The 20,038-nt window shown below is 33.6% G+C and overlaps 2 protein-coding genes and 1 long non-coding RNA gene across 3 annotated transcripts; 1 reads left to right on the top strand and 2 right to left on the bottom strand.

Moving 5' to 3' along the window:
• The first annotated feature begins 2,140 nt into the window (after window positions 1-2,140).
• LOC148240267 (F-box/kelch-repeat protein At3g06240-like) lies at window positions 2,141-8,559 on the top strand. Its single transcript, XM_088212117.1, has 5 exons — window positions 2,141-2,987; window positions 7,732-7,814; window positions 7,973-8,000; window positions 8,317-8,372; window positions 8,470-8,559. Exons 1-5 carry the CDS (start codon window positions 2,141-2,143, stop codon window positions 8,557-8,559), a joined length of 1,104 nt encoding a protein of 367 aa, XP_088068243.1.
• Window positions 8,560-9,808: 1,249 nt separating this feature from the next.
• LOC148240266 (uncharacterized) lies at window positions 9,809-11,697 on the bottom strand. Its single transcript, XR_015816272.1, has 2 exons — window positions 11,375-11,697; window positions 9,809-10,949 (listed from the first exon to the last, which is right to left on the bottom strand). It is a non-coding gene; the product is annotated as an uncharacterized LOC148240266 (long non-coding RNA).
• A 3,854-nt stretch (window positions 11,698-15,551) lies between these two features.
• On the bottom strand, window positions 15,552-16,718 carry LOC110825727 (F-box/kelch-repeat protein At3g23880-like). The gene has a single exon (XM_088212116.1). The coding sequence runs from the start codon at window positions 16,716-16,718 to the stop codon at window positions 15,552-15,554; it is 1,167 nt and encodes a 388-aa protein (XP_088068242.1).
• Window positions 16,719-20,038: the final 3,320 nt, after the last annotated feature.

The following is a 20,038-nucleotide window of genomic DNA, read 5'->3' as shown; positions in this document are numbered from 1 at the left end:
AAATTCCGGCCAAACGGCCGAAAAATACGGTCGAAACCCAGCGGCGCCGCCATGCCCCTCCTCAGTTTTTGCCTCCGATGAGGCCCTTCCTGGCCTCCGTTTGATACAATTTTTATATCACCGTGATCACCATTCTTTTCTCTACAGGTTGATCGGAGCCAAATCACCAAAACACGAACCTCGCCGGAGAGCCGCCGCACCCGAGAGCATCGCCGCCGGTAAGCTTCGGTTTTTCGTAATTTTTTGGCCCCCCGAGGGCCCTAGGGTTATTTTATCACAAGGACCGATGCAAGTGTGGCCGAATTCGACCGAAAACGGCCGAAAACGGCCAACTCGAGGCGAATCGCCACCGCTTGACGGAATTGCGATATTGGCCGAAAGGGGCCCTGGGTCTAATTTGGGATTTTTTGGGACACGTGCAGGTACCAGTAGTGTGTTTCAGTTCCCCGGGAAAAATTCAGGAAAAATTAGGGACAGCCTGCAGGCGTACTGTAGAGCCGTATTCGGACCCCGAAATAAGTAAAGACCCCTCACCCTATTTCCTATCACGGTATTAAAGTTCAATAAATGATAAAACAGTATTTCATGAATCAACAGATGTGTGAAATTGTTTAAGGTCGCTAATGAAGCCCGAGTCTGGTGTGTTTGTCTGTTAGCTGTTGTTTGGCCTATTTTACGGCTTTAAATGCAGTATGAGGTCTGATATTTTTATTTCATAGTTTCGTGTGCATATATCACTGTTTTATTGATTATAGGTTGAATGACTGAGAACCCGATGTTGTATGTCGTCTTGTTTGGCATAAATTACTGGTTTGCTTGTTTGTGTGTGAATTGATGATGCTGACTGAGGAAAAGGGGAATGAAAGGTTATATAAATTGATAATTGTATAATGTGGTCAGCCTGACTAGATATCCTGGGAGATGGTGGACGGACCGGGTCCGTAGGGAACCCTACCGGGATTGTGGTCTCTCATACCGGACGGGGTATGGAGACCTTATGTGTTTTGGCGCCCATATCGGACGGGGTATTGAGGTTTATAGTTTTGGCGCCCATACCGGACGGGGTATGGGGACAGCCCTGGAATCTGATTACAAGTGTTAAGGGTTCACGAGTAGCGGGACCCCTATGGATCCCCACGGATACTAGTAGGCTGATAAATGAGGAAGAATATGTTGTGTAATGATTGAATTGCAAAGGTGTGATAAGTATTATGTTATACAGCTCATATGATTTCATGATAATGATAATGTTACTGCTTTCGTATATTGTTTTATGAATTTCACTGAGGTAAGTGGATAGTAAAGGATTTTATTATTGATAAAAAAATTTGTTGTAAATTATGCTTCATTGGTCTTTTTGTGTTTTCTACCCACCTTTACCTCCGTGACGGTGAGATAGTGTGATGTCTTTACTGGGCTGGTGTAGCTCATTCCTTATTTAATCATTTTAGATCATGAAGACATTGTTCCCGAGCCCGTTCCGCAGGAAGACGGCGAAGGGGATGCCTGAAGACTCCGTAGTTATATTTATAGCTTTTATTTTCGAGTTTCCCTTTTAGTTAGTTTGTTCTTTTATACTTTGAGCACGTTTTTGGTTTTAGTGTAAGGGATGTTTAATCAAAATTTTTATTTCGCTTCCGCATTTGACCTTTTTAATACACATATTTCATTTTAAATTTCCGGGACCGTTACATAAGATTTTACAGTAAATGAAATTCTAAAAAAAAAAAAAGATTCATGCACTATAACCTAACCATTGATATGTACATACAAAACTTTCCATATATATACATGTAACATTCCTTGTTATATATATATACATATATGCATATGTTAATCCATTGAGTAGGAAAAGATGACATTAGCTCATAAGTCTTGGATAGAAGACATAACAGTTTCTCTCCTGCTAAAATGTCCAGCTAAAAGTTTGATCAGATTCAAATGCGTTTGCAAGTCATGATCGACTCTGATACATAATCCAGAGGCCATTGGCAAAAGCATTCTCTTCAACGCCAAAAACAAGAATACCAACAGTACCACCTCCCAACTCCTCATCAGTCATATCAACAAGAACCCTAACCCTTATGACACAGAGGAGCCTGCTGTGTTTTCTCTCTGTTCTTATAACAGCCTTCACGAAATGTCTACAACCCAATACCTCCCTTCCATCAACTCACCTGATCACGGGTCAGCGACAGTCAACGTGGTGGGTTCATGTAACGGGATAGTATGTTTACATGATCATTATAGGGATGATTTTTTCCTATGGAATCCTGCTACTGGCGAGTTAAAAATCCTCCCACCACCCCAATTTCAATATTTTAATCGCGAGAGGAGAAACGTCATTGCTGATGTAATTCTTTCTGGGTTTGAATACCTTGCAGAGAGTAAAGATTACAAGGTGATAAAACTCATAAGAATTCCTACAGAAGAATATTATATAGAACTTTACAACCTAGAAGAAGATTCTTGGAAGAGAATCGATATTCAAGGAACGGATATAGTTGATTTTTTCAAAAATTCAAGCATGGTGGTGAACGGAACCTTATCTTGGTTTACAATAAATTGTGCCAACAATGAAGGAAGAATCACTACATTTGATATAGGCAAGGAGGTTTTTATGAACACAAGGCTTCCTGGTAATAGCAATAGATTTTTTACGTTTATGTGGTTTTACCCATTAGGTGAATGTTTAACGATTTGTGTTAGTCAATGGTACAGTCGAAGGATGGAGGACGGTTGGTGGTTTGACGTATGGGTTTTACATGAAATTGGTGTAGAAGAGTCTTGGAGTAAATTGTATAGAATTGATCCCAATCCTGGGTTGTATTGGTGTTGGTATCCATTGGGTTTTTGGAAGGATGGCAAGGTGTTTCTTGATAATGGCAAGGGAGAGATGGTCTTATATGACATAGACACCAAACAAGTCACTGACCTCGGAATTGAAGGAGTATATAGAACCTTACAGATTGTTGTTTATGAAGAGAGTAAGGAAAAGATTATGAAAGAGTCTTCCCATTGATATTTCTCTGTTTAATTTCTCTTCTAAACCAACTTTTCTCTATGAAGTAGTGGGTTCAAATCGAGCTTAGTATTTTATATTTTGCTCTCTTCTTATAACGGCCCCGGAAATTTAAAATGAAATGTATATTAAAAATATCAAATGTGGAAGCAAAGTTAAAATTTGAATAACATCCCTTACACTAAAACCAAAAATGTGCTCACAAAATATAAAAAATCAAACTACCTAAAGGAGAAACTTGAAAGTAAAAGCTACGAATATGACTATGGAGTCTTTAGGCGTCCCCTTCGTCGTCCTCCTGCGAAACCGGCTCGGGAACGATGTCCTCTTGATCTGAAATGATTAAATAAGGAATGAGCTACACTAACCCAGTAAAGACATCACGATATCTCACCGTCACGGAGGTAAAGGTGGGTAGAAAACACAAAAAGACCAATGGAGCATAATTTACAACAAATCCTTTTATCAATAATAAAACCTTTACCATTCACTTACCTCAATAGAATTCATAAAACAGTGTACGAAAGCAATAACATCATCATCATCATGAAATCATATATAAACTGTATAACATAATACTTATCAAGCCTTTCGTAATTCAATCGTTACACAACATATTTTCCTCATTTACCAGCCCACTAGTATCCATGGGGATCCATAGGGATCCCGCTACCCGTTAACCCTTAACACTTGAAATCATTTTTCCAGGACCGTCCCCATACTCCGTCCGGTATGGGCGTCAAAACAAATAAGATCTCCATACCCCGTCCGGTATGGGAGACCACAATCCCGGTAGGGTTCCCTACGAACCCGGTCCGTCCACCATCTCCCAGGATATCTAGTCAGGCTGACCACATTATACAATTACCCATTTACATAATCTATCATTCTCTTTTCCCTCAGTCAGCATCATCAATCCACATACAAACAAGCAAAACAATAATTTATGCCAAACAGACAACATACAGCATCAATATCCCGGTCATTCAATCCATAATCAATAAAACAGTAAAATATGCACACGACACTATAAAATGAAAACATCAAACCTCATACTGCATTTAAAACTGTAAAATAGGCCAAATAACAATTAACCGACAAACACACTAGACTCGGGCTCCATTAGCGACCTTAAGCAATTTCACACATCTATTGATTCATGAAATACCGTTTTATCATTTATTGAACTTTAATACCGTGATAGGAAATAGGGTGAGGGGTCCTTACACGTTTCGGGGTCCGAACACGGCATCACAGTGTGCCTACAGGCTGTCCCTAATTTTCCCTGAATTTTTCCCGGGGAACTGAAACGCACTACTGGTACCTGCACGTGTTCCAAAAAATCCCAAATTAGGCCCAGGGCCCCTTTCGGCCAATATCGCATTTCCGGCAGGGCGGCTCCGCCGTGCTCCGGCGACGGCGCCGCCGCTTGCGGCGGTGATTCGCCTCGGTTTGGCCGTTTTCGACCGTTTCCGGCCGAATTCGGCCACACTTGCATTGATACTTGCGATTAAACAACTCTAGGGCCCTCGGGGGGCCAAAAAATTACGGAAAACCGAAGCTTACCGGCGGCAGTGCTCTCGGGTGCGGCGGCTCTCCGGTGAAGTTCGTGTTTTGGTGATTCGGCTCTGATCAACCTGTAGAGAAAAGAATGGTGATCACGGTGATATAAAAATTGCATTAAACGAAGGCCGGGAAGGGCCTCATCGGAGGCAAAAAACCGAGGAGGAGCGCGGCAACGCCGCTGGGCTTCGGCCGTGTTTTCTGGCCGTTTGGCCGGGATTTTGGCTCAGATTTGGCCACAGGGGAAATCAGCATGGAAAAACGAGTCGGGGGTATGAAATTTACCTCGATCGGCGGTCGGAAATCCCTCCGGTGCGGCGGCCAGCTTCTGGTTCGTCTTCTCCAGCGAGGGCAGGCGGCTAGGGTTTTGTGGTCTGGTGTGGGGGTTTTATTTATACCCTTTTGCCTTTTGATCTCAGCCGTCCATTTTGATTTAATCTGGGCCGTCCGTTTTTTGATTGAATCTGGGCCGTCCGTGCGATTGTATCTGGGCCGTCCGATCGCACGTTTGATCTGGGCCGTCCGATCGCGCATACGCGGATCGCCAACGTGGCCCGTCTCGGATCGACGTGGTCTTGCCACGTGGCAGGTTCCGGTTGGCCGGGACTGCTGACTGGGTCTGCTGACGTGGCTGCTGACATGGCCCCCTTTTTTTTTTTCTCTTCCTTTTCAATTTCCCGGGCGCTACACTTCTAAATCTTTTACTCTCTTCTAAACCATCTTTTGGATAGATGGTTTGTATTTTACATTGTTTTTATAAAGTTATGGGTTCAAATCGAGTTTTGTTATGTGTGTTCTTAATAAGAGATCGTAAAATTATTAGTTATATTATTATTAATGTACTGGCTTTGGCTAGTTATTGAAATGCACGATTTCTCTTTTAACATGTAGTTATTGATATTGTTAGAATTAATCATCTCAACAAAGCTATCATGTTTGAGTAGTAAAAAATAATTATCTTAAAAATGATTTATTAGTAGTTAATTATTGATTAGTTCTATCCAAGATGCGAAGTAATCCTAGTAAAATTAGTAAGTAATATATTGTTTAAATAGATCAATATCTTACAAAATAAATCGATTCTGTTCTTTTGTTTTTGTTTGAATAAAATTGTTCAATATGTGCAAAAAATAAAACTGCAGATTGTTAATTCAATTATCCGTAGATAATAAGGTGGTTAGATTCACAGGATTCATGTATGAAGTTGAGATAGTTATCATCTTTTACACTATCAATTTATTTGCCTTCATAGATGGATGAAATGGATCCTAAAAAATTTTATTTGTTAATAAAATTATTTTTTTCAATAATATAGTTCATTTGAATTGCAAAACATATATATAAGTTGGAATTTTCATATTGTTACTATACAATATTTTCAAAAATTTATCTCATTTATAATGTAACTCTACTCTAAAATTTTAATTAATTCAAAGAAAACTGTAAATTTGGAAATGAAATGAACAAAATTTAATTCGTTTCAAAACTAACTTAAGGTATCCGCTAAAATAACTCAGTCTTGAATTCTATACCAATTTGCCTTTAGAGCCAGCAATAGATTTACATTTGAGGAACTTCAATCATATGCATGTTCATCAAGAGACGAACGTTCATAATTTTGAAAACTAATGGCAAATTCTTTACGACAGTCTGTTCCATTTTTCAGGTTATCTGTAATTCATGTGTAATGATACAAATATTATTCATCTACAATTTTAAGCTCGAGTTTAGAGTTACAGTATCGAGCTCATAAAGAAACAATAATGTCAAATATTTGGCTTACATACCCTCTTTCGTTTTAGTACAATAGGCTCATCGAAAACACCGACTAAGGCTTTAACAAAGCGAAGGTCTCCTCCGTTCAGCCCAAAGCAAAATTCAGCCACCAGTCAAGCAATGTTAATTATTTCTCTAAATCTTTGTAGCCTTGTGATCCGAACTTTCCAAATGTCTTGAACAAGCTTAATCTAATTAATCAAGAAAATTTAATACTTTGTTAATTTTCACCAAAGCTAAATACTAAGGCGTATCATAAAGCAAAACATGCTCTACAATATATCCTAGTGGGTACGAACTATTTTCACTTGACATGAAAAATATAAGTTTTTCTTTACATTAGAATCATGCTTATGCTAATGTGGGTATAATAGATGATGCCAATTTATGGTACATTAGATTTGAGCACTGCTCAAACATAGAATGGTCTAGAACTCGAGGCTTATTTAGTGGATGCTGTAGGTTATGTTTATAACAAGTTCGGAAATTTTTTTAAGTTCTCTTACAAATTTTAAGCTTAGTTGTCTGTCAAACTCTCCTAACAAAGTGCTTTTATAGGGATCGAGAGCATTATCTAAGAGTTGGAACAGTCAAAGGACCTTTTCTGGTTCTCCTCTGCATTTCCAACTTTCTGAATTTGGTGAATCTAATCTTGATCAGACCTTATAAGAAGAAGTTGAAATGAAACTTTTAACAGTTAGGTTCAAACCCAGTTTTGCATGTAGACTTAATATAATTAGTTTATTGTGAATTTTGATGGGAAAAGGATGACTTAGGGTATATACACAGAGTTAGAGTTCTAGATAGTAGAGAAAAAATCCTTCTATTTTAATCCCCAGAAGATAGAAAGTAGTTATGATCTTGTAGTGGGTTAAATTATGTTAATCTTGGATTTATGTTTTCTTACATGGTAGTAGAGATGCCTGGATATCTCTGTTTCTTTCTCTGCAATTTTCATTTATGCTTCTTTTGTTTAATATAGGCCTTTATGATTTATTGTAATTTCATGTGTGTTTACGGTAAATGTATCTGCATATATATTTATATATATATATACATATATGTTGTAAGATATAGTTGAGATTCATGTATATCGAAAGATTATGAAATAGATTTGAGATGTGCTCTTAGAATTTTTTATATTCTTTTAGTGGTAAACTTGTTAGATTGAATCTTATTGAATAAAAATCGTCAAAATTTGAAATGATTTGCTTGTTAAAGTTTGAAATGATTTGAAAAACACTGCAGCTTATTGACCACACTAGTCATGACCTTATATATCAGCTGAGAAGTGGCCAATTGGTTTGTTTACTTCTTTTCGTCTTGTTTAGTTGTTTATTCGATAGGTTGAATTGGTTTTGTACTTGCAGGTTTTCAGTTGTTGAGATTTGAGAGCTTACTTCTTATTGCATCTGTGTCCAACAATCGTGGAAAGACATGGACCCAAAAATTGGTATATCATTGCAAAGACTAATGAAAAGCTTTTTGTGGATATCTAATAGCTAACTTTTTTAATGTGTTTCTGCCAGTATATTATTTGTGCTTGTGTGTTTTCATTTTGCAGCTAGCTTCTGTGGCGTGGTTTTGACTGTGAGCTGTTACAAAATGCAGCTGCAGGGTCATTTTGCTTCTGATCGAGGTCATTATGCACCTTCCTAAGCCAGATGGTCTAATTCACTACGCTTGCTGCAGCCACGTGCTCTGCCTTTACTTTTTTGCTTAGAAATTTAATGCAATAGTGAATATGGTTCTTTGAGCCTCTTTGAAAAATTCAATGAAAGGGTATGAAGATTTAACTGATTTGAAATTTTTCATTTTGTGTTTCTCCGCTTCTATTTTCCTTTATGGATTGTTCTTCTAGGCATCTGTCTACACAGCAACAATTTCTGGAATGAAGAATTCTTTTAGGGGATGAAATGAGGGAATTATGATTATGAGTGTGTTTTTCTCCTTAGACTTCTGCAGCAGCAACAGTGATCTAACTGGCATAGGTGCTCCAATTAGGACTATTGTGTGTTTGTATGCAAATGGGTGTACTAATTTGGTGTTTAATATCTCCTTTATGTATACATAAAGTTTACTTCTTACTGGAATTTTTCGTTATGCAGATAACAGTAACCCAGGCAAGTGTTTATGACATTATTGAAACTGTACCATTTATAAGGGGAATCCCAAGAGAGAAATCCAAAACTCTATAACTAGTCGAACTAAAATTTGTCATATGATCTATTCCACTATCTCTTGATTTCAGCATTGCCGATCCACTAGTTCCCTATTTGTGCCATTGCTTTGTACGACTAGCCTGATTAATTGTCTTTGTTGTAACTTAATTGCTGGCATATTTTAATTCATTTATGTAAAAAAATCTAGATAAGGTATTAAATTAAATTAGAGCTCAAACTAAAAACTAACTTGTAAATCAAATGCAATATTCTTCCACTTGATTGGAGTTTAAGAGAATAGACTAGGATATTATCATAAGTTAGAGAACTAATAAAATTGTTTAAGGTGAAAGCTTTCTATTTGTGCTTATCTTGCTAAAATCTGATCCAAGTGTTAAGCTGTGATCATGCTTTCGAACTGGCTATCATAGTTTTCCTATAAATACTTAAATTTTTTCTAATATATAAATTTTTAGGACGTTTTCGTGTACATAGTCGTGATGGCTTAATTTAGATTGTCAAAAATTAGATTTTTTTCTTGGTTAATTAGTTTGAAAAGCTTGAATTGTACATTCACAAAAAGTGATAGGAATAACTCGCATCGCTCAACTAGTGACTAAATTCTGCTTTGGGCTTACCTGGAGGGAAACCTTGGGTTTGTTAAAGCCTTAGTAGATGTTTTTAATGAGCATATGGCACCAGCATGAATGAGGTTGTATAGGCCAAGCATTCAACATTTTGTTGTTTATTCACGATCTTGTCAGTGCGACAAAACATTATGTCCTGCTTGTTGAACACAGCTAAGCCTTTTGCTTGGCTGGGTGCCTCTGCTAAAATGTAACTGTGCCTGTAGGATTTAAATGTGTATGTGCCTGTTTTTCCTGTTTGTGCTTGTCTTGGTGCTGCCAAAACCTGATGCAGGTGTTATAGCTGTGTGTATGTCTTTGCAACTCATTTATACAATCATGGTGGCCTGGTTTCACTTTTCTTGACAAAGCATTAAATCTTCTTGGTTAATTAGATTAAACTTGTATTTAGTATTTTAGAAGAGTTGTAGTTAGTGTTTCTACTTTTTCCATTCATAGAATTTCGAAGCTCACACTGAGGTTATTAAAATTCTGAGGTAACTTCTACTTTCCTTGCTTTATGTGTTTGACTTATGAAGCTGTTTGCTTAATGATCTGGTTATTAAAATTCCAGATTTTGCTTCTATATCATTTTTTTTTTTCATTTTGATGTCGAATTTTCTTGTTTATGCTATTTGGTAAGTTGGTTGTGTTTGCTCTTCTAGGTAATATGGATCAGTTAAGAAAAACAAGGTTATACACTAACACAAGCTTTCCACAACTTAAAAACAAATTGTTAACCCTCCGACACTGACTTTGCTAACAATGCAAATCATTTTCTTGAGGCTTCAAAGTGCTTGGGAAGTGGTTTGGTAAGGCAGCAGCCAGTTGCTCTTCAGACTTGCAATGCTGCAAACAAGCTTCTTCCTCCTCTACTTTTCTCCCACAATGATATTTAATCTTGATGTGTTTGATCTTTTCCTGAAATGCAGGACTCTTGGTAATAGACACAGCTGATGTGTTGTTACAAAACATGTAGGTTCATTTTGCTGCTGATCAAGGTTATTAAGTACCTTCCTGAGTCAGATGGTCTAATTCACTACGCTAGCTGCAGCCACATACTCCGCCCTTGCTGTAGATTGTGTATCTATTCTTGTTTCTTTAAGTTCTAGCTTATCCACGCCCATAAATGCTGTTCATGTCATCCCCAGAATCTCCCTAATCACTATTAGTGAACCCCATCAATTTACTTCAGGATTTCTTTCACAATAAATTTTATAGTCAAGGGATCCTCCTATATACCTCAACAACCTCTTCCCAGCCTTGAAATGTAATCAACCCAGAGATCTTGAGAATAAACTAGCTGCACACATGATGTCTGGCATAGTTGATGTCAAGTACATACCAACCATTAGGTCATTGAAACAACATTGCACCTCATGAATTCTTGCAAGCTTTTAATTCCTTTCACAGCAAAATCTGGACCAGAATTATCATCAGATCTGATATCTCTTCTTCAGCAGGTTCAAAGGAAGTTTCTTCATTATCCCTAACAACAAACTGATTTCTTGAAACCTCCACCTTAGTTTTATCCCAATTCCAGTGTGATTTTTCATCCACTTTGATATTTCTTGAAACAATCACATTTTTGGATTGAAGATAAAAAATTCTATACCCTCGGCAATGTTGCTGCCACCTAACATGATGCCAACTCTTGTCTTCTCTTCCAGCTTATCTTCATTGATCTCTAGAATGTGGACATGGCAAAGGCTTCCACGCATTTTCAAGTGCTCCACTGTTGGTTTAGTTCCATGCCAAGCCTCATAACGTGTCTTCTCTCTCAAACTTTTTGTTGGCAACCTGTTTTGCAAGTAAACAACCACATTTACAGCCTCCCACCAAAAAATTTTTGGCAATACTTTTTTCCAAACATGAGACATATAGTCATCTCTGTTATTATTTTACTCTTCTTTCACTTATAACATTTATGTATTTGACGTTCACAGAGGGTTTGAGTTTTCAATTTCTCTGAATTTGGAGAGAATAGACCTTGGTGAATCGCAACTTTCAATTTTTTGTTCACTTACCTTTTGGATTTTTACTGTCACCATGGTGATAGTAAACATCACACAACTAAATTCTACCAAACTTCACTTAGTACTATTAGGGATCTGTGATTCACATAATTTGTACGCATTGTCCAACACTAAATGAAAGTAAATTGAGAAAAACAAAGAATAGATGTATTAGCCGAAAAGATGAAGGAGAGATGTTGATATACTAACATATTGATGCAGAGAATGGAGGAGATATATTCTCGTGTCATCAAATTTCTTCGACAAGAAGAAAAGTATGGCAGAGAGGATTTCTGAGGGTTTGGTTAAAACAAAGTCTGACTTGAATATAATTGAATTCCCTTACATAAGTCTTCTGCAGTCTTCAAACATCGAATGGCCTAGAACTCGAGGGTTATTTAGCGGATATCATAGGTTATGCTTATGACAAGTTAAGAAATTTTGTTAAATTCTCTACACTTGCAAGGCTTTTATAGGGATCAACAACATTATTTAAGGGTTTGAACAATCAAGGAAGCTTTTCTGGTTCTCCTCTGCATTTCCAACTTTTTGAATTTGGTGAATCTACTTTTGATCAAACTTTATATAAAAAACTTGAAATGAAACTTCTAACGGTTAGGTTCAAATCCAGTTTTACATGTATTCTTAATATAATTAGTTTATTGTGGATTTTGATAGGAAAATGATGACTTCCTAAGGGTATATACACAAAGAGAGAGGTCTAGATAGTTAATATAAAGTCATTCCATTTTAAAGTGCAGAAGAGACAGAGTAGTTATGATCATGTAATGGGTGAGTTAGAATTTGATTCTCAAGTTTCTAGTGTGTAAAATTGTGATTAATCTTGGATTTATGTTTGCTTACATAATAGTAGAGATGTCTGAAATATTTATAATCTTCTAGTGGTAAACTTATTAAATTGAATCTTATTGAATAAGAATAGTTAAAATTTGAAATGATTTGCAATAAGCTACAGCTTATTTCCCACACTAGTCACTAAGTTATATATCAGCTAAGCAGTTGTCAATTGGTTCCTTTAGTTTATTTAATTTCTAACATTTCGAATCTTATGTTTTATATCTTCTATTTAATTCTTGCTTGTGTTTATGATATATGGCTTTCGAAGTTTGTAGCGAGTGGGAGTTAGCTTTCATTACATATATGTATTCAAATGATAATATCCTTAACTCAGTCTTCATTTCTGCTGAGAATATTTTCTTGACATAGCAAAACAAGATTATAACACATAAACTTGGATAAAATAAAACTTCTTTGGTCGACAGCCGAATTGCAAACCCTTCAATACTAACTTCATTAACAATGCCGATCATCTTTCTAAAAGCTTTAAACCTGTGCTTGGGATGTGATTTGGTTAGGACATTAGCCAGCTGCTCTTCGAACTTGCAATGCTGCAAATGGACTTCTTCCTCCTCTACTTTCCTCACAAAGTAACATTTAATCTTGATGTATTTGGTCTTGCCATGAAACGCAGAATTCTTGGTAATAGACACAGCTGATCAAGGTTATTAAGTACCTTCTTAAGCCAGATGGTCTAATTCACTACACTTGCTGCAGCCACATACTCTGCCTTTGCTGTAGATAGTGCCACTATTCTTGTTTCGTTGAGTTCTAGCTTATCATACATGATCCAAGGTGAAAAACATGCTCCTAAGTGCTGTTCATGTCATCCACGGAACCTCCCTAATCACTATTAGTGAACCCCTTCGATTTAACTTCAGGTTCATAATAAATTTTATAGTAAAGGAATCCTCTTATATACCTCAACAATCTTCTCCCGGCCTTGAAATGTAGTTCACCTAGAGATTGTGTGAGTCTTGAGAGTAAACTAGCTGCATTAGTGATGTTTGGCCTAGTGGATGTCAAGTATAATAACCAACCATTAGGTCATTGAAACAACATTGCACCTTCTGTAAATATCTTGCAAGCGTCTAGTTCCTCTCACAACAAAATCTGGTATCCTTTCTTTAGCAGGTTCAAAGGAAGTTTCTTCATTATCCCTAACAACAAACCAATTTCTTGAGACCTCCACCTGAGTTTTATCCCATTTCCAGTGTGATTTCTCACCTACTTTGACATTTACCAACAATCCCTTGTAATTTTGCTTCTATTTAAAATGATGCCAATTCTTGTCTTCTCTTCTAGCTTATCTCCCTGGTCTCTAGAATGTGGACGCAGTAGATGCTTCCGAGTATTTTCAAGTGCTCCACCGTTGGTTTAGTTCCATGCCAAGCCTCATAACATGATCTGTTTTGCAAAGAAACAACCACATTCACAGCCTCCCACCAAAAACCCTTCGGCAATATTTTGTTTTCCAAACATGAGTCACATAGCCATCTCCGTAATTATTTTACTTTTCTTTCACTCGTATAATTTTGTTATGGGGAATAAGAAAATTTGAGCTGATGTTGAATCCCGTACTGCTCATAAAAGTTGTTGAAGCTGTTGTTGGTATACCTAGTGCTATTATCGGATCTTATATCTTAATTTTCTCTTCATACTAACTTTCAGCTATCGTACTAAATCTCTTAAACAATTTAAACACTTCAATTTTAAGCTTTAAGAGGTATACAATGAAACCTTTGAAAAGTTATCAACAAAAATAGAAGTATTTATTTTCAAGTAAAGAGGAATTACTCGTAACAGGACACATATATGTATCGATCAGCTCCAATCACTTCGCTTCCCAATTTCACATACATTACAGACTCTGGGTAAGTCACTAAAAAAGGCACGTTTTCTACAAAAATTTTTTATTTAAACTCTTAAAAAATTGCACATTGCAGTGCTCAAATCTCTTGTACCATAAATTGGCATCATATATTATACCCACATTAGCATAAGCATGATTCTAATGTAAAGAAAAACTTATATTTTTCATTTCAAGCGAAAATAATTCGTACCCACTAGGATATATTGTAGAGCATGTTTTGCTTTATGATAGGCCTTAGTATTTAGCTTTGGTGAAAATTAACAAAGTATTAAATTTTCTTGGTTAATTAGATTAAGCTTGTTCAAGACATTTGGAAAGTTCGGATCACAAGGCTACAAAGATTTAGAGAAATAACTAACATTGCTTGACTGGTGGCTGAATTCTGCTTTGGGCTGAACGGAGGAGACCTTCGCTTTGTTAAAGCCTTAGTCAGTGTTTTCGATTAGCCTATTGTACTAAAATAAAAGAGGGTATGTAAGCTAAATATTTGACATTGTTGTTTCTTTATGAGCTCGATACTGTAACTCTAAACTCGAACTTAAAATTGAAGATGAATAATATTTGTGTCATTACACATGAATTACAGATAACCTGAAAAATGGTACAGACTCTCGTAAAGAATTTGCCATTAGTTTTCAAAATTATGAACGTTCGTCTCTTCATGAACATGCATATGATTGAAGTTCCTCAAATGTAAATCTATTGCAGGCTCTAAAGGCAAATTGGTATAGAATTCAAGACTGAATTATTTTAGCTGATACCTTAAGTTAGTTTTGAAACGAATTAAATTTTGTTCATTTCATTTCGAAATTTACAGTTTTCTTTGAATTAATTAAAATTTTAGGGTAGAGTTACATTATGAATGAGATAAATTTTTGAAAACATTGTATAGTAACAATATGAAAATTCCAACTTATATATATGTTTTGCAATTCAAATGAACTATATTATTGAAACAAATAATTTTATTAACCAATAAAATTTTTTAGGATACATTTCATCCATCTATGAAGGCAAATAAATTGATAGTGTAAAAGACGATAACTATCTCAACTTCATACATGAATCATGTGAACCTAACCACCTTATTATCTACGGATAATTGAATTAACGATCTGCGGTTTTATTTTTTGCACATATTGAACAATTTCATTCAAATAAAAACGAAAGAACAGAATTGATTTATTTATAAGATATTGATATATTTAAACAATATATTACTTACTAATTTTACTAGGATTACTTCGCATCTTGGATAGAGCTAATCAATAATTAATTACTAATAAGTCATTTTTTAAGATAATTATTTTTCACTACTCAAACATGATAGCTTTGTTGAAATGATTAATTCTAACAATATCAATAACTACATGTTAAAAGAGAAATCGTGCATTTCAATAACTAGCCAGAGCCAGTACATTAATAATAATATAACTAATAATTTTATGATCTCTTATTAAGAACACACATAACAAAACTCGACTTGAACCCATAACTTTATAAAAACAATGTAAAATACAAACCATCTATCCAAAAGATGGTTTAGAAGAGAGTAAAAGATTTAGAAGAGAGCAAAATATAAAATACAAAGCTCGATTTGAACCCACTACTTCATAGAGAAAAGTTGGTTTAGAAGAGAAATTAAACAGAGAAATATCAATGGGAAGACTCTTTCATAATCTTTTCCTTACTTTCTTCATAAACAACAATCTGTAAGGTTCTATATACTCCTTCAATTCCGAGGTCAGTGACTTGTTTGGTGTCTATGTCATATAAGACCATCTCTCCCTTGCCATTATCAAGAAACACCTTGCCATCCTTCCAAAAACCCAATGGATACCAACACCAATACAACCCAGGATTGGGATCAATTCTATACAATTTACTCCAAGACTCTTCTACACCAATTTCATGTAAAACCCATACATCAAACCACCAACCGTCCTCCATTCTTCGACTGTACCATTGACTAACACAAATCGTTAAACATTCACCTAATGGGTAGAACCACATAAACGTAAAAAATCTATTGCTATTACCAGGAAGCCTTGTGTTCATAAAAACCTCCTTTCCTATATCAAATGTAGTGATTCTTCCTTCATTATTGGCACAATTTATTGTAAACCAAGATAAGGTTCCGTTCACCACCATGCTTGAATTTTTTAAAAAATCAACTATACCCGTTCCTTGAATATCGATTCTCTTCCAATAATCTTCTTCTAGGTTGTAAAGTTCTATATAATATTCTTCTGTAGGAATTCTTATGAGTTTTATCACCTTGTAATCTTTCCTCTCTGCAAGGTATTCAAACCCAGAAAGAATTACATCAGCAATGACGTTTCTCCTCTCGCGATTAAAATATTGAAATTGGGGTGGTGGAAGGATTTTTAACTCGCCAGTAGCAGGATTCCATAGGAAAAAATCATCCCTATAATGATCATGTAAACATACTATCCCGTTACATGAACCCACCACGTTAATTGTCGCTGACCCATGATCAGGTGAGTTGATGGAAGGGAGGTATTGGTTTGTAGACATTTCGTGAAGGTTGTTATAAGAACAGAGAGAAAACACAGCAGGCTCCTCTGTGTCATCAGGGTTAGGGTTCTTGTTGATACGACTGATGAGGAGTTGGGAGGTGGTACTGTTGGTGTTCTTGTTTTTGGCGTTGAAGAGAATGCTTTTGCCAATGGCCTCTGGATTATGTATCAGAGTCGACCATGACTTGCAAACGCATTTGAATCTGATCAAACTTTTGGCTGGACATTTTAGCAGGAGAGAAACTGTTATGTCTTCTATCCAAGACTTATGAGCTAATGTCATCTTTGACTACTCAATGGATTAACATATGCATATATATATATATAACAAGGAATGTTACATGTATATATATGGAAAGTTTTGTATGTATATATCAATGGTTAGGTTATAGTTCATGAATCTTCTTTTTTTGTTAGAATTTCATTTACTGTAAAATCTTAAATATAAAATATATAAAAAAATAATATTTAAATGTCTCCTCAATCTTTAGTTTTGGCAAATATCTCAATGTATTTGAATTATTCAAAACTTCAAAAACTTGACCGATATAAATTAATTAGAGTTAATTCTTAATTTGTATTATATTAATATTTTATAAAACTTAAGTTTTTAAGAGTATTTATTGGTTTTAAAATTAGACAAAGTTAAGGTTTATATTTGTTTTTAATCAATAATTTAATATTATATCAATAGTAATTTATATTCGTAATTTGATATTGGATAAATAATATATAACCATTTATATATAACGAATATTCTGAGTAAAATTAAGCGAACTAGGAATTGAGATATCTTATATATATATATATAGAAAGTTTTTTATTTATATATCAACGATTAGGTTATATTATATGAATCATTTTTTTCTAAAATTTTATTTACTGTAAAATCTAAAAGAAGAAAAATATCTCGAGGTATTAAAGTTTCCTCAATCTCTAGTTTTGGCATTATATCAATGTATTTGAATTATTCAAAAATTCAAAAACTTCACTAATATAAATTAATTAAAGTTAATTCTTAATTTGTATTATATTAATATTTTATAAAACTTAAATTTTTAAGAGTATTTATTGGTCACAAAATTAGACAGTATTAAGTTTTATTTTTATTTTTAATCAATAATTTAATATTATATAACTAATAATTTATATTAGTAATTTATATATAACCATTGATATATAATGAATAGTCTGAAGAAAATTAAAGGAAGGAAAAACTAAGATTAATTATGTTACAGAAAAAACAAAAGTAGTAAGGTAGAAATAAATATATGAAAAAACTAAATTAAATTAAAATAGTAATGGATATATGTGTATTATTTAATAATTTCATTAACTTTATAATTATATGAATACTTTTTTTTAGTACATTCCTATATTTATAAATTAATTCATATAAATAATTAACTGCAACATAAATAAAATTTAAATTAGAACATATATGTAAATATAATCCGACTCAAAGCTATGACTTCTTGTAGAGGAAGAGACATACCGATTATTTAAGTAATACGATAAATATATTGATTAGAAGTATTTCGGTCATTTTGTTTAACTTATAAAAAAATACTAATAATATTAATTATAAATAATTAATTACATTAACAAAATATTTAATGGTTCATAGTACGGCGTTATTTACTAATAATATAAAATTAAATAATTAATAATTTTGTTTTATAATTAAAAAATTAAGAGAATAATTAAATATAATTTATACTACTTCAATTTTTCAAAGAAAAAGAATATCAATTTTTTTCTTTCAGAATAAAATATATTATTTTACTTCAACAAAAAAATAATAAACAGTAAATTTATGTTAACAAATATAAAAGAAAAATAAAATAAATTTATGTTCTATTTTATTAACAAATCTATTTTATATATAATCACAGTTTAACTTTTTTGTGCTTTGTTGGTTTTTTTTTTTCTACAATAAAAGTGTTTCTTTTTTATTTCAATGAAGTTTTTTGGGCTGATTTTTGGGAAATATCTTAATTTTTACTAGTTATATATATGAAGTTGATTGTTAATATGTTTATCTACTTCGAAATGTCATTAAGAAAAAAAATAATTTTCACATTTGTCGGTAAATGCTATTTCACGAACATTTGGCAATCTTCATAGCTTTCTTTCTAAATCAAATACTTAATATTCTTGCTTTCATTCATTATTTAAAGACAACTATTGAGGTTGTAGATATTGTTAGTACCAAAATTCGTTCTTAAACTCATTGAAGAATTAGTGGTGAGGTACTTTAAACTATACTGTATTTCAGTACTAGTTTTAAGTTCTCAATACATTTTTTAATAATTATTGATATGCTTCTAATCAATAAAAATATTCAGTTGATGTTTCTTACATAATGTTTTATATACTAATAAACAATGCAGCATAAACACTGATTGTATTTTAATTTTGGTTGTCTACTAATATGAGATCTTTTTTTGCTTGTGTTTGCAGGAGAGTTGAGTATCGAAACATAGATTTTGTCAATAGCTCCTAATTTTTTGAAAATAAAAAAGTTGATGTAGCTCCTAATTTAAACGATGCTAAGAATATAATAGCACTAACTATTGAAAATGATATTATGATTCACATGATGCATACCTCACTTCTTCGCAAAGCAGGTGTAAAATCCTTTGTAGCGAAGAACGAATAGGAAGCTATTAATCTTTTTCTTTCAGGGGCTTCTTTCGATCTTGTTTTCAAATATAATAAGATGTATATCATGAATGGACCTACGGTATTTTCTTATTTTTATCTTTAATAATTTATATATATTATGTGCAATATCTCATATTTTATTTATATACATATATTGAATAAACATCACATTCTTTATAATATTACTATTTAGTAAAATGGAATTCAACCACCAAAAAATTCTGTGCTTTTATATAATGTAATTACTCGAATTTAACTAAAAATATATGCATAAGCAAATTATAATTGGTGCATTAATTTTACTCTTAAGATTAAATGATAATGAAAAAATATAAATATTTATATTTTGTTGTTTTACTCTTTGAACAAAAAATATATATATAATTAAAACAATAATTGTGTCAAATATACTAAATATTACGGTTTATATAAAGACTTCATAATTGTATATATAACCATTTTCTATAGAATTTAGATTTAATAAATACTGTCCTTAAAATATACCTTATATTTCTTATTACTTCATTGGCAACAATGAAACTACGAGCAATGAGAGTGAATAACATGATTGTTGGCGTAACTTCTAAAGATCGCAAAGAAAAGAAACAAGATTTCATGAAAGCAGGACTTGATGATTACTAATTTACTCGAAAAGATCAAGAAGAACTAATCATTTCTAATTAGTGGTTCATGACATCAATTGAGATGCATATTTATAAATCTGTAAAACTAAATAAGTATGTTGCTTGCTCTAAATGATACTATCTTTTATATTATATTTATTTTTAAAAAATTAATAGATGAATTTATACATCAGTTTCAAACTACTAGGCAAATAAATTGATAGTGCAAGAGATGATGATATCTCTATTAAATCCCATAAACCTAACCACCTTATTATCTATGGATAATGAATAAATGATCTGTGATTTAATT

The sequence above is a fragment of the Carica papaya genome, chromosome 9, assembly GCF_054855325.1.
Source record: "Carica papaya isolate Zhongbai chromosome 9, ASM5485532v1, whole genome shotgun sequence".
NCBI lineage: Eukaryota > Viridiplantae > Streptophyta > Magnoliopsida > Brassicales > Caricaceae > Carica > Carica papaya.
The sequence above is the reverse complement of the archived record's forward strand: the minus strand, read 5'-3'. Positions and strand labels throughout refer to the sequence as shown.

Bases quoted from the DNA above. Each gene is read 5' to 3' on its own strand.
- LOC148240267 (XM_088212117.1), top strand. From the start codon at position 2,141: ATGTCTACAACCCAATACCTCCCTTCCATCAACTCACCTGATCACGGG. The intron at 2,988-7,731 runs GTAAGGAAAAGA...TTGTACTTGCAG, and splicing joins GATTGTTGTTTATGAAGAGA to GTTTTCAGTTGTTGAGATTT. The intron at 8,001-8,316 runs GTCATTATGCAC...TTTTCTCCTTAG, and splicing joins TCATTTTGCTTCTGATCGAG to ACTTCTGCAGCAGCAACAGT.
- LOC110825727 (XM_088212116.1), bottom strand. From the start codon at position 16,718: ATGACATTAGCTCATAAGTCTTGGATAGAAGACATAACAGTTTCTCTC.